The sequence below is a fragment of the Vanessa cardui genome, chromosome 1 (genome assembly GCF_905220365.1).
Source record: "Vanessa cardui chromosome 1, ilVanCard2.1, whole genome shotgun sequence".
Taxonomy (NCBI): Eukaryota; Metazoa; Arthropoda; class Insecta; order Lepidoptera; family Nymphalidae; genus Vanessa; species Vanessa cardui.
The window spans coordinates 12,338,138-12,352,047 of record NC_061123.1 but is presented as its reverse complement, the minus strand read 5'-3'; the positions used below and the strand labels follow the sequence as shown (position 1 = coordinate 12,352,047).

Below are 13,910 nucleotides of genomic sequence, written 5' to 3'. Positions count from 1 at the left end.
CAACCTGGCAAATACTGTGATGATGAAAAAAAAATATACAATACTAGTAGGCAGCCGCGGCTCTGCTCGTCTTGCTCGTGAAAGAGCAACAGACATAGCGAGTAACATAAATATAGATTTGTAAGGTATTTAGCAGTAGTTGTAAAAAAACAATTAAAAAATAAAGTAATAAGTAGATAACTGTTAAGTGGATATTACTTAAGCGGTATTCCAATTTGTGGAAGGACATAATTGGTTTGAAGAAGTGTGTAATTTTTTAATCACACACCACATCGACGTAAACTAATTAACTAATTATATGCTAAGGTAAGAAATAAATATTTTTTAATTTAAAATGCTTTAATAACTTGGCGCAATTAGAAATGTAAGAAGTCGAGTGTCTATTCCGACGTGTCCTCAGAAAGGATGGCCGCGTCTAAACTATCTGATTCCTTCAAAATAAATTTTTATCATCTCAAATTTTTCGGAATATGGCCGGGATACAATGCCTCCAAGTATTACAAATATTATTCGATATTATTTCTATTTATAAATTCATTCGCCTACAATACTTTGCTCATCTTAAATTTGTTATTTACGCCACGGAAAATAGATCTTATCATTCGAGAAGTAATTTTTTTATTTACCGAAGTGGCTGTAGCTGGTAAAGTTTTCATGATACTGCTGATGCGAAAGGAAATCTTCGATGCCTTCAACATATTAGATTGTGAAGCTTTTAAAGGTGAGGACGAAGCTAGTCGGCGAATTGTGGAAAGACATGTCTCTAAGTACAAAACTTACTGGAAAATATACGCCATTATATCGAACTTTGCCTATTCCTCGCAAGTATTTCTACCGATATTCGTGTATTTGATATTCGATACAAAAATGGAATTGCCGATATGCAAATACTATTTTTTAGATGATTATGTTATACGACGCTACTTTGTAATTTGGTTCATTTACCAATCAGTTGGAATGTACGGTCACATGCAATACAATGTAAATATTGACACATTAATCGCTGGATTTTTGGTGATGGCAATAGCACAGTTCGAAGTGTTAAATAATGGATTGAAAAATTTCAAAGTCGCTAAAAATGATACGAAAAATGATCAATTTAAGGACGCTGTCGACATCATTAAACTGAATCATCATCTAGAACATTACCAGCAGATCCTTGAGTAAGTTAATGTAAAGCATAAGAATATGATTTTTTTTATAGTATATGTTGGCGGATGAGCATATGGGCCACCTGATGGTAAGTGGTCACCATCACCCATAGACAATGACGCTGTAAGAAATATTAACTATTCCTTACATCGTCAATGTGCCACCAACCTTGGGAACTTAGATGTTATGTACCTTGTGCGTGCAGTTACACTGGCTCATTCACCCTTCAAACCGGAACACAACAATACTGAGTACTGTTATTTGGCGGTAGAATAACTGGTGAGCGGGTGGTACCCAGACGGGCTTGCGCAAAGCCCTACCATCATTTTTTGTTATTACGTATTAAACATGTTTTAATATCTTAATTTGTTTTAGCTATTGTTCTGTAATACAGAATATTATAGGAATAACAATGTTCGTTCAATTCGGGATTGCTTCTGTAATCATTTGCGTCGTTTTATGTGGAATGCTTTTGGTAAGAATTTCAATCATTTATTTAATGGTGTAAAGTACATAAAGAATATGTGTTTTAAATAAAAGGGCACAAGTTTGATGGAGTGCTCGAAGATGGGTGTCTAAAACCTGGTGAACAAAGAACAACAACAACAACAACCTGTAAACCTGTAAACAGCCTGTAAATTTCCCACAGCTGATTAGGCTTTTCTATTTATTGTATTTCCTGTATTTTAAACCTTATTTACCGTTACTTGAATTACCGTTTATAGTTATAAACATTAATACAATTATTCAATTTTATGCATAAATAATTTTTTCTTGTTAATTATGTAGCCATCATCTATAGAAGCTATGATATTTATGGTGAGCTATTTATTCGCCATGCTTTTACAAATATTCGTGCCAGCGTGGTTGGGGACGCAGCTTAGCAACGTAGTGAGTTGGTTTAATTTTTTATTTATTAATTATAAGTTAATAAAAATAAACGCGCTTCTTAACGTTGAAAGTACAAATGCAAGAGTGTAGAAACTTCTCCACCTTGAATTTAATCAACTGAGGTTAAAATCTACTGTGTAATTAACCTGAAATTCCTTTTTTATGATTTATAAAAATATATAATTTTTTACAAATTTTACCACCAAATAATAAGTGGTCACCACCACCAAAAGACATTAGCAGTAGATATAAGAAATATAACCCATCTTTACCATGCCAATGCGCTACGAATTTTAGGAGCTAAAGTCCTTACATTGCCAATAGCTTACTGGAAAACAACAATAACAACATCTATGGAGTCATCGCCAAGCAGCAGTACTTAGTTGGAATATATGAGTTGGTTGGTTGGTGGTTGGTATCTGTGTAGGTAACAGATGGGCGTTCACAAAACCTTACCTTCCAATAAAATAAATTACTCTTACGTTATATTATTTATTTTTTATTTTTATTTTATAAATAAGAAACAAATTAACTTTTACCGAAAACGCTATATCTAAGAACTCGATAAAGTTTTAAAAGTTTGCAAAAGCACAAACCCGGTTCCTTTTGTTAACTTTTAATTACTTTTTTATAAGTATATAATTTTATCTCTTTCATTTTTTATTTGTACATTTAACTGCTATATCCCTTTTATTTATTGATGTAGTCGTGACCCTTACAAAAGATTATTCATACAAATGGGGTACGTGAATGTATATGGTCACAACTTAACGTAAACATTGTCGCCTTAAGCATTTTAAATTTTTGCTTACGTCTTCAAAGTGCTACCAACCTACCTAATATGTTAGGGACCTAAGATGTTATTGTCACTCATCCTTTAGGTCGGACATTATAATACTTCGTATTGTTGTTTGCGGTACAATATATGATGGTAGATAGTATTTAAGACGAGCTTGTACCAACAACGCACACACAAACTTTGTACCAAGTCAACTAATTACTAGAGAAATTTAATATTATCAAAACTTCTTTAATTATATATGTATGATGACATTCCTGTTCATATATATAAGCAGCATGACGCTGAAGGTTTCGCAGGGATTATTCCAGTTGAACGTATTAATGGTCATGTTGATAATAATAGTTAATTTGTAAATTGGCCAATGTAGGGAAATTTTGCCAATTTACAAATTAACTAGTACCCTGATCAAATTGTGAATTTGTAGGAGTATTTTTATAAAACAAAGTTACCACCTATGTTCCTAATTAAAAATTCGGACTACTTACATAATATTTAACCATTTCAGAGTCAGGAACTGGTGTTTGCAGCGTATTGCAGCGAATGGATACCGAGATCAGCGAGATTCAAGCGCAGTCTTAATGTTTTCACGGAACGAGCGAAACGTAACATAATACTAACCGGCTGGAGGTTGTTTCCGCTTTCTCTCGATACATTCACATCGGTAAAAACAATAATTTTTTCCATATATAATTTTTTTTATTATGAAATTTGATTGTGGACTAACAAATGGAAACTGGAATCCAGACGTTTCTCAAATCTGCCACCACCATTCGAAAGACATATTTTACTTTTGTATCAGAATAAATTCTGAAAGATTTCCTTTAAATAAATAGTATTTCATTATTTTCGTTACTTCAATGAATCAACTAACAAAATAAATGAAATTGAATAATTATTAATTATTATGTAGTGTAAGGTCAATAAATCCTTCTTGGGACAGGATATCCGTTTCTATAATAAAATTCCGCAGACATTCTTAACATTGCCGTTTAGTAAATTCAAATCGTTTGTAAAAAATACATTCGTAGAAAAAGCATATTATTCGATAAAAGATTTATAGATGATAAAAAAGCGTGGAGTTAATACAAATAATCTACTTTCCGAACCGGTGGTAGCTTCACTTAATTGTAAAATGATGATTCAAAAGTGCTTGTAAAAGCCTACTTGAATAAAGTTTATTTTGATTAGATTAGATTTGATTTGAAGGATCGATTATGACCGTGAATAGTGACCAACCAATGCGGTAACTCGGTAAAACCACTAATCGAGTGGTTCCTGTCGATGCGAATAAGTACGGAAATATTCGCGCCGGCCTCAAAAATGTACTAAAGGCCAAATATTTGCCTATTTGGTCAGAGATTCCGCTGAATGTTTGGATTCCAACTAAATAAGAATTGTTTTATATATTACATCCGAACTCTATTTACAAGGCGAAATTTAATAGAACATTATATTTGTTGCTGCAAAAAATAATCACACATATCAATATGAAAATAAATTTAATAGTGGTAACATTTTATCAGCTGATTTATTAACATACTAGCGACCCGCCCTGGCTTTGCAGGGATGCAATGCTGATACTATACATACCACAGAATCTCATTAAATACAAATTTTACAGTTGTCATTGGACAGTACGAACCGCTATATCTCTGCATTTTAAACCTATAATGTCTTCGAAAATATTGATTTCAAAATCAAAAATCAAAATCAAAATAAACTTTATTCAAGTGGGCTTTTACAAGCACTTTTGAATCGTCATTTAACAATTAAGTGAAGCTACCACCGGTTCGGAAAGTAGATTTTACCGAGAAGAACCGGCAAGAAACTCAGTAGTTAGTCTTTTTCAACATTTAAAAAATACAATGATATTATTTAAATAAAATTATATATGCATGTAATGTACCCTGCCTGGAAATCATCAGGTATAAATTCCAAGCTTTTTTATCACCTACAACTTAAATTACACACCGTAAAGAATCATAATAATCTATATTAAAAGCTCAATTTATGTAAGGATACTTAATGCATGCTTTATTGTCATATGACATGGATAATTCGACATAAAAATAGTATACTTTTTTAAACACCTTTTTAACATTATTTTGATTTATCTCGTAATCTACTCCTCCCAATGGATTTTTTTTCAGCTCTGTATTTACATTAATATAGTCACGGCTCTGTATTGTAGAATCAACTTTATAAAGCGTTTATAGATAATATAAATTTACATTGATATTTGACTTAAATAAAATTAAAATGTACTTTGTCAAAGTAGGCTTTTGTCATTTTTTAATTTATTTTTAATTAATATAAACGGTTTCTAACCAGAAGAAACTACATTAATATTTAACCTAACTTTCTACGTATCATTTACGTCATATTTTGTGATATCCAATAATTAATGATAATTATTAAAATTTTATTCTATTATAACTGCTTTGTTTCAGATTTTAAAAAACGCATACTCGTTTTTCACACTCCTCAGAAACGTGCAAGCTCAAGAAATATAATTAATATATCATCAGCTAATTTAGAATAACATCGCTTATTTAACACCAGCTTTTTAGGTCTTATCATAACTTACACTTTAATGCTAATCATTTTTGTCATTTATGCTAATAAAATTTAAATGAATAAACTTAAATTGTATATGAAATGTGTAATGTTAATTGCCTATATAGCGTTTACTTAATTGCCTATATTTATGTAAAGGCGTGTACGGATGTATAGATACGTGCTTTGGCGCATTTTGGGAGATGTTTGGAGAAGTTCCAGAAGTAAATTACGATTGGCTTAACCGTAATGATGATACGGTAAAAATGTTCCATTGGAAATATTGTTGTTTTCCGATACCTTTTAGTTTTGATTACTACAGTACAGTGACAGTCTGTAAATTTCCCACTTTTGGCCTCCTCTCCCTTTGATTGAAATTTGGAACATATTTCAAAACGCTGCTCCAATAGGGGTTAGTGGATTCACATTTTGTTACTTTATCATTAGTATATTATTAAATGTATGTTATATGTATATATTTATAATATATATTTATGTAAGTGTGTGTATGTTTATATATATGTGTGTATATATATGTATGTATGTGTAATGTAATTCAATATAGGGATGGCTTTATGCATCTACTGTACGCTCTTTCTTGCATGTGCTAAGGTTGGCTGGTAGATAAGGCTATATAGCTTTAAGCCCGCCTTTTGCTCAATTTATTTTTTGTTAAATAGTTGTGCAATAAAGTTTAAATAAATAAATAAACGACAACAACAGCCTGTAAATTCCCACTGCTGGGCTAAAGGCCTCCTCTCCCTTTAAGGAGAAGGTTTGGAACATATTCCACCACGCTGTTCCAATGCGGGTTGGTGGAATACACATGTGGTATAATTTCTATGAAATTTGTCACATGCAGGTTTCCTCACGATGTTTTCCTTCACCGCTGAGCACGAGATGAACGATAAAGACAAATTAAGCACATGAATCAGCGGTGCTTGCCTGGGTTTGAACCCGCAATCATCGGTTAAGATGTACTCGTTCTTACTACTGGGCCATGTCGGTTTACGCTACATTAGTTAGTTTCAAGTAAAGTATGTTATTCAATTGAACTGAACAAACATTTTCTGGCTGATAAACAAACCTCTATCTTATATACATAATATAATATCAAATAAATACTCAGAAGTTATATATTATTTATAAAAAAATAAGTACTCAAGTCAATAGAGAATTCTAGACGTTAGAATAATACCGTAGCCCGTAATAGGCACTTAGCGAATATTACGAAAATAAAAAACGCCGATGATTAAATATTTATAAATTCTATTAACGTTAAGTGGTATACAGAAAGAACTGTAGACGATTAAATGCCTATTTTTTATGTTTATAGTAGGTTGTCGGAGTTGCAAATGATGGTAGGAATCTATGTGATGGTAAGTGATCACCACTGCCCCTAAATATTGAAGATGTAAGAAATATTAACAATTACCTACGTAAGTAATTTTGAGAACTTTAATGTACTGATACTGACTCACTCACACTTTAAAACGGAAGACATTTTTGATGGCGGAGTGGATGGTGTATAGTGATATATGGTTTGACTATAGCGCTCCCATCAAGTAAAATATTATTAGAGTTTGTATTTGAAAATAAATCACATCCTGAAAAAAATAAACAAAGATATTCTTGCATAGCTTTGTTTCTTTCATTTTTCCCAAGTTGTTTTGAAAAAAAAAATTATGTAACTCATTATGACATACTCATATTTATTTTCATTGGTTGATTTAGAAGATGATGTTGTTATAGGGACTCGGTTCAAATTTTGGATTGGGTAGGTAAAATATGTATGGAGAAATTCATCTTGGAACTAATACGGTAAGAGCGCTACACCTTTCTTGACAAACATGTTGATCTGCTCTGCATCTGGTTGTGTAGAGTACTCTTGGATCTTCGCCTGCCAATATAATCGCCATGATATTTTTTATGACAGTCAGCAAGATAAGTATGAGAAAATTAATATTAATAAATTTTGATTTGGAATAAAAATTACTATTTAAATGATTGAATATTTTTTTTATAATATAATATTTTATTAAAAACAAATAAGAAATATCATAAACTTATGTAAAAGTTTCTTATAAATTAATTAATAAAACTAGAAACAAATGTGGAATATAAAACGCGAATATATTGCTATAAATTACAATGTATTATTATTTTAAATACATTCCGTAACGATGGCGCTCCCGAGCGCAACAGCAAGTTTAAATAACTCGTTAAAGTGTTGGAAATATTTAGGCATTTGGCCTGACGGTAAACATAAAACTATGTACCGATGTTATTCATCCGCTTACATCTTTATCGTATTAATTTTGTATAACATACAACAGACATTGAGTTTGTATTACGCACCAAGAAAAATTGAACTAATGATCAAAGAAATAACATTCTTCTTTAACGTTCTCGCTATAACAAATTGCGTGTTTATGATACTGTATAGGAAGAAAACGATAATTAAAATTTTTAAGGCATTAGATAGTGAGCAGTTCCAAGGTACGGATATCGTTACGAAAAATATATTGATGAAGGATGTGGCTCACTATAAAATGTATTGGAAAGGCCTCGTGGGACTCGGAAACTTCGCTTACACGCTGAATTCCGTAGTTCCGATAATTGCAAATTTGGCAATAACTTCTTACCAGCTTCAACTTCCTACGTTTAATTACTATTTTTTAAGCGACAGTATTAAGAAAGAATACTTTGGCTTTCTGTACGCTTACGAATTCTTTTCCATCTACGGAATCATGATGTACGATGTCACAACTGATTCGTTTATAAATGGTATGTTATTTTTTTCAATAACGCAAATGAAAATACTGAACAATAAATTCAGAAATCTCAAAACAGAAATAAATTCAAAACTGTCGAGAGACGAGCAAGAAAGAATACACGTTACGAAACTAAAGGAATGCTTGAGACATTACGACAGCATTTTGACGTAAGATATTTTCCTTATTTCAAATTGTTTATTGAAACTTTACTTTTTCATTACACATTGTATTATGAGATCTTAAATAGCATTATATTTAAAAGAAAGGCAACGAACAAAGGGATTGTCACCGTAAATTCTTAAACCGTTATCCTGAAAATACATTTTTGAAGGTTTTAGTAAGAAATTATTTTGTGTCTACCATGAGAACGAACGTATTCTGTTTTATTGCTTCTCAGAAATCTACGACCAATTTGGAAACAAATATCATAGCGAATGCAAAATAATACGTATGGTTCTTAAAATAATTAAGATATATATTATTTTAAAAAGACAATAAAAGATTCTATGGTTATGTAACCATTTTGTAATAATTTACAAATGTAATATAAGAGCACTTGAAATAACTACTAAATTCAACCCTTTATCAGAAGATACAGTAAGATTTAGTATTTCAGAGAAAATTTTTGTAATTCTTATAGAATGATTAAGATTAGAAATTCTTGTAATGCTATACAAATGTTCAGTTAAATTTGTGACACATTGTTATATTTGTATTTAATATTATATCAACAGATACTGCAGCGATGTACAAAGTATAATCAACTTCATTATGTTCGTGAAATTCGGACTAGGATCCTTGCTTATTTGCGTGCTTTTGTGTGGACTACTTTTGGTAAGATTAATATTCAAATTCAATTAGACGTATTCGTAGTAGTACTGTTATTATACATAGGAGTTAAGTCAGACGTATATTTAGATATACTCAATTTAATGTTAGTTATTATTTGTGTTACATCAGAATAATATGTTTATCTTGTTAAAATATGTACTGAGAACGATTCAATTCAAAGAACTCTCCTGCTGAAATTCCATGAATTTTACGTTTGTTTTGAATTCATAACAGAGTATACAAATTTGATAATTTAACGATAATTATTTATCTGCATAAAGGTTTTATATTAAGTAGAAGACCGAATGTATGATTTCGAAACGATTTTTAATGCTTGTTTATTTATATAGTGCTGAGGTCTGGTCATGCAAAAACGTTTTTACCAGTAAAATAAATTTATTATAAGCGTTATGTTTACAGTATTTTTAATTATTTTCAAATTCGTTTTTTTTTTTTTAATTTCGAATACGAAATTATTGTCGAGCGTTTATTGTTTTTACAATTGGAGATATTTAATTTAAGTTTGTTGTTAATTTGGAAAAACTAAACGTTTAATGTAAAATTCTTCTGGAAGTTTCTAATGCGTTCTAGTAAAATGTGTAACATGTGGATTTATTCTAAAATTATGTTAATATTTTTTTAGCCTCAAACAATGGAATCTATTATGTTTATGCTTTTCTATTCAATGGCGATGGTTTTACAAATATTTGTTCCTTGTTGGCTGGGGACGCAGCTTACTTATCAGGTAAAGTATATTACAACTTTGTATTGAATACTCGACGTATATAAGCATCGTTAAATTAAATTCTTCACTCAATGATATTTATAAAAAAATCTACAGTTTAGGTTGGTAGTAAAGTAATGATTCAAAAGTGGTTGTAAAAGCCAACTCCAATGCAGTATATTTTGATTTTGATCGAGTTTAACAATCGTTATCTCTTATGTGTTTGAATAGTAAAAATTGATTTTTAAATATTTTTACTCACTTAGTAACGTAAGTAAAGTAACAGCCTGCAAATAGCCCACTGCTGAGATAAGGCCTCCTCTTCCATTATCATAGGTTATACATATATAAGGTTTGGAACATATTCCACCACGTTGTTCTGGGTTGGTGGAATGCACATGTGGCTGAATTACGATGAAATTAGACATATGCAGGTTTCTTTACGATGTTTTCCTTCACCGCCGAGCACGAGATGAATTATAAACACAAATTAAGCACATGTATATAGTGAAGCTTACCTGGGTTTAAATCCGCAATCATCGGTTAAGATGCACGCGTTCTAACCACTGTGCCATTTCTGCTCTACTTACTTAATATTAGGTAATATATTAAATACACATATTATTATCAGAAACCTTAATAAAATAAATAATACAATGTTTTATTTATATTTTTTATCTTAACTTTGAAGACAGTTTTGCTATCGATTGGTGCAAAATTAATTTTAAATAAAGCCTTATTTTATACTGCTATAAACAATCAGATTTTAAAAGATATTCAAGTAATCATTATCGAATCTAAAAAAGTAGCCAAAAATGTAGTTTCTATTTTATGATTGTAAAGCGCAGTAACTCCTAGTCTGGAACCATTGTGTAACTTCCAACTTTTGTTTGTGAAAAGCAACGTAAAGTTTATCCACATGCTGAATTTTAAATTCCTAAGCCAATCGGTGGGGCGTTTATATTTCCTTTTTTATGTTATAGGTAAAATAGATAGGAGGACTGGCAAAAAGGCTAGCGTGTTAAGTGGTCATCATCTTTAATTTCAATACACCACCAACTTTTTGAGCTAGGATGTTATGTCCCTTGTGCCTGTAGTTACTGGCTGACACATCCTTCAAACCGGAACCGGTGCATGCAATTTACAGAGATGATGCACTTCAAATTTATGTGCTTATTTTGTGTTTATTATTCATCTCGTGCTCGGCGGTGAAGGATATCATCGGATTTCATAGAAATTCTGCCACATGTGTATTCCACCAACCTGCATTGGAACAGCGTGGTGGAATGTGTTTCAAACCTTCTCCTCAGAGGAGAAATTTACAGGCTGTTGTCATCAAAACATGAGATGATATGATTTTCGACATAATAATTATTATGGTCATTTTTTTGTATAAAGTTTTGTATAAGTTGTTTATTATTTATTAATAACCAGTATCTTGTGTATCGAAAGTACGTAATAATGATATAATAGAAGCGGTTACTTGAATCCTAAACTGCTTCTGTTATAGTTTAATCTTCTTCAGATGTTAGCTTTTTTGATTGCCTTTATTTAAATAAATAAATAAATTGATTTGAGACAACATCACATACATTAATCCGATCTCAGTGTAAGTAAATAAAGCACTTGTGTTATGGAAAATCAGATGTAACGACGGTACCACAAACACCCAGACCCGAGACAACATACAAAACGAATGGTAATTTACATCGACTCGGCCGAGAATCGAACCCGGGACCTGGAAGTGGCGTACCCATGGAAAACGTTGTATACACCACTCGACCATTGAGGTTGCCAAACAAAACATTAAATTTTATATATTAAATATTGTCATTCCGAAATCACACATCTTAGGGAGATAACAAAGCAGTAGGGAAATACTAACTTGGAGGAAAAGTGATAGCCAGTCTTAAACTAGATTCGAATAAAAATTTAAAGATTTTCTCTATGTTCGCGTTGGTCACATGTTGAGCTCTATAAGTGTAATTTTAAATTTAAAGCCAGTCCAAAAGTGCACGCTGGTTCAAGCTACCGCAGCTGACGCTCAGCTAGCTATTCCATACAGCTTATCTTTGGTTGAAAAAAACATGTATAGCACGAAATGATTTTAACGTCCAGAAACGTATAACCTGAAAAATAAAGTGTCAATTGTATTTATGGTTATTTATTAATGTAAGTTGAAAGAATTAATTTATTCAAAAATCCGTCTACCCGTGACTACGAACGCTGTAAAGTGCTCGAAACGTCAGGATGATAAAAATAATTAAAATACGCGATTTAAATCCGTTAAAACTAGTTTTATTTCAATAATAACGTATTTTTTCAAGTATGTCACGTGACACAGAACGCTCCTGATTGTTCGGGTTTATGATGACGTCACTTACTTGTTTACCTCGTTTGCCTACTGTATGTGGATTATATGTAGCACAGATTACAATACAGACAAGTGACGTCACCGACACCATTGCAGTGCTACTGTCCAAGTAGCGTTTTCGGGCGCTATTTAAAAATGGAATTTTTAGTTTGATATTTTTCGGTAAATACGTACTAGAATTTTAAAAAATCACTTTTACTGAGTTCCTTAACCTGTACTTAATAATATAAAATGGATTTTAAAAAAACAGTCAAATAGCCTATTCTGATAAAGCGTTAGGAGCTATTACACTCTTTGCAGACCAATCAAACATAGTCCATTATTTGAGTAAACGTATGCATTTATATAGTCTGATATTTTATTAGTCCCAAAAATGATAATATGGGTAAAGTAATAATTTTGAAAAAATAATACTTAATCGCAATCTCTATGACAACCATACACAACTTATATATTTCATGTATTATATATACATGTCAAATATGATAGTGAAAATGTCACCACTTCACAAAGAAAACATTTCTGTCTCAGATATAAGCTGAAAGTGCAAAGTCAAAGTCGTTAAATCGAGAACCGTTAGTGCCTTTAGTGCTTACCTAAAGTCTAGCTCAACGTTGACATATTTCCTCTGGTCTAATATTGCTTTTCGAGCAAGATCGACGCGTTTTCTTTCAGAGTCAAGAGTTAGTGTTCGCGGCATACAATAGCGATTGGATCCCTAGGACTGAACCGTTTAAGAGGAGCGTCAAAGTTTTTATGGAGCGCGCTAAAACTCCCGTCGTAATAATCGGCTTCAAATTGTTTCCACTGTCCCTTGAGACTTTCACATCTGTGAGTATTTTTCGGTTAAAAAACCTTTACCAACCTTTACCTTTTGGTACCATATCAAACCAGTACATGACGCATGAGATAATTAATGGGATTTTTTTACGCTGTGTGTTGGCGGATGACCAAATAGTCACCACCGTCGATAGACAATGGTGCTGTAAGAAACATTAAACATTCTTCACATCACCAATGCGCCACCAACCTTGGTGATGATGAGATGATATGATATGTCCCTTGTGCCTGTAGTTACATTGGCTCACTCACTCAAACCGGAACACAACAATACTAAGTACTGTTGTTTGGCGGTAGAATATCTGATGAGTAGGTGGCACCTACCTAAAAAGACGGGCTTGCACAAAGCCCTTCCACCAAATAAAATTTGATATAGTACTATAATACTTGGTACCGTGTGCAATTAAAGTCGATATCGTTTTGCAGCTGATATTGTTACATACGTCCTTATTGGGTAATTAAATTAAAGTATATTCCTTCACAGATAATGAAGACAGCTTATTCATTCGTGACTCTAGTGAGAAACTTTCAAGAAGAAGCTGAAACATAAAACGTTTTGATTATAAAATCTGTTCAAATCATGATTGATATTGAACATCACGTAAATTGTCACTATCAGAATAATATGACAAATTATGTCATTAGAATTTTATTTAAGCACATGCACATGAATGCAAATTATAATAAAAATATATATTATTAAATGTACGTTCCTGTATGTTCTTTAAAAATATGTATGTTATGACCTCTATTGTAGAGAATGTTATTTGTGAGATAAAGAGAAGTATGGAAGAACAAGATATGCTGCGGCGACCCAAAATAAAATTGGGATAAGGGCAGGATTTTGATGATGGTGAGATTCGTCAATATTTATCAATGAAATATTGCTTGAATCTTGGCCAGGAGTTTTGAAAATCACGCAGGAAACAAAATGTAATGCATTACACAGTATAAAAGTCGCTT

The 13,910-nt window shown here is 31.9% G+C and overlaps 2 protein-coding genes across 2 annotated transcripts; both read left to right on the top strand.

Moving 5' to 3' along the window:
• The first annotated feature begins 405 nt into the window (after positions 1–405).
• LOC124531952 (odorant receptor 85c-like) lies at positions 406–5,404 on the top strand. The gene is made up of 5 exons (XM_047106542.1): positions 406–1,163; positions 1,528–1,627; positions 1,942–2,043; positions 3,351–3,506; positions 5,296–5,404. Exons 1-5 carry the CDS (start codon positions 406–408, stop codon positions 5,356–5,358), a joined length of 1,179 nt encoding a protein of 392 aa, XP_046962498.1. The 3' UTR covers positions 5,359–5,404.
• Positions 5,405–7,584: 2,180 nt separating this feature from the next.
• Positions 7,585–13,497, top strand: LOC124543627 (odorant receptor 49b-like). Its single transcript, XM_047121887.1, has 5 exons — positions 7,585–8,345; positions 8,913–9,012; positions 9,653–9,754; positions 12,783–12,938; positions 13,432–13,497. The coding sequence occupies exons 1-5, from the start codon at positions 7,585–7,587 to the stop codon at positions 13,495–13,497; spliced, it is 1,185 nt and encodes a 394-aa protein (XP_046977843.1).
• The last annotated feature ends 413 nt before the right edge of the window (positions 13,498–13,910 follow it).

Coding starts and splice junctions, on each gene's coding strand:
- LOC124531952 (XM_047106542.1), top strand. CDS start 406: ATGGCCGCGTCTAAACTATCTGATTCCTTCAAAATAAATTTTTATCAT. Junction 2,044..3,350: donor GGACGCAGCTTAGCAACGTA/GTGAGTTGGTTT, acceptor TAACCATTTCAG/AGTCAGGAACTGGTGTTTGC. Junction 3,507..5,295: donor CTCTCGATACATTCACATCG/GTAAAAACAATA, acceptor GCTTTGTTTCAG/ATTTTAAAAAACGCATACTC.
- LOC124543627 (XM_047121887.1), top strand. CDS start 7,585: ATGGCGCTCCCGAGCGCAACAGCAAGTTTAAATAACTCGTTAAAGTGT. Junction 8,346..8,912: donor CATTACGACAGCATTTTGAC/GTAAGATATTTT, acceptor TTATATCAACAG/ATACTGCAGCGATGTACAAA. Junction 9,013..9,652: donor TTTTGTGTGGACTACTTTTG/GTAAGATTAATA, acceptor ATATTTTTTTAG/CCTCAAACAATGGAATCTAT.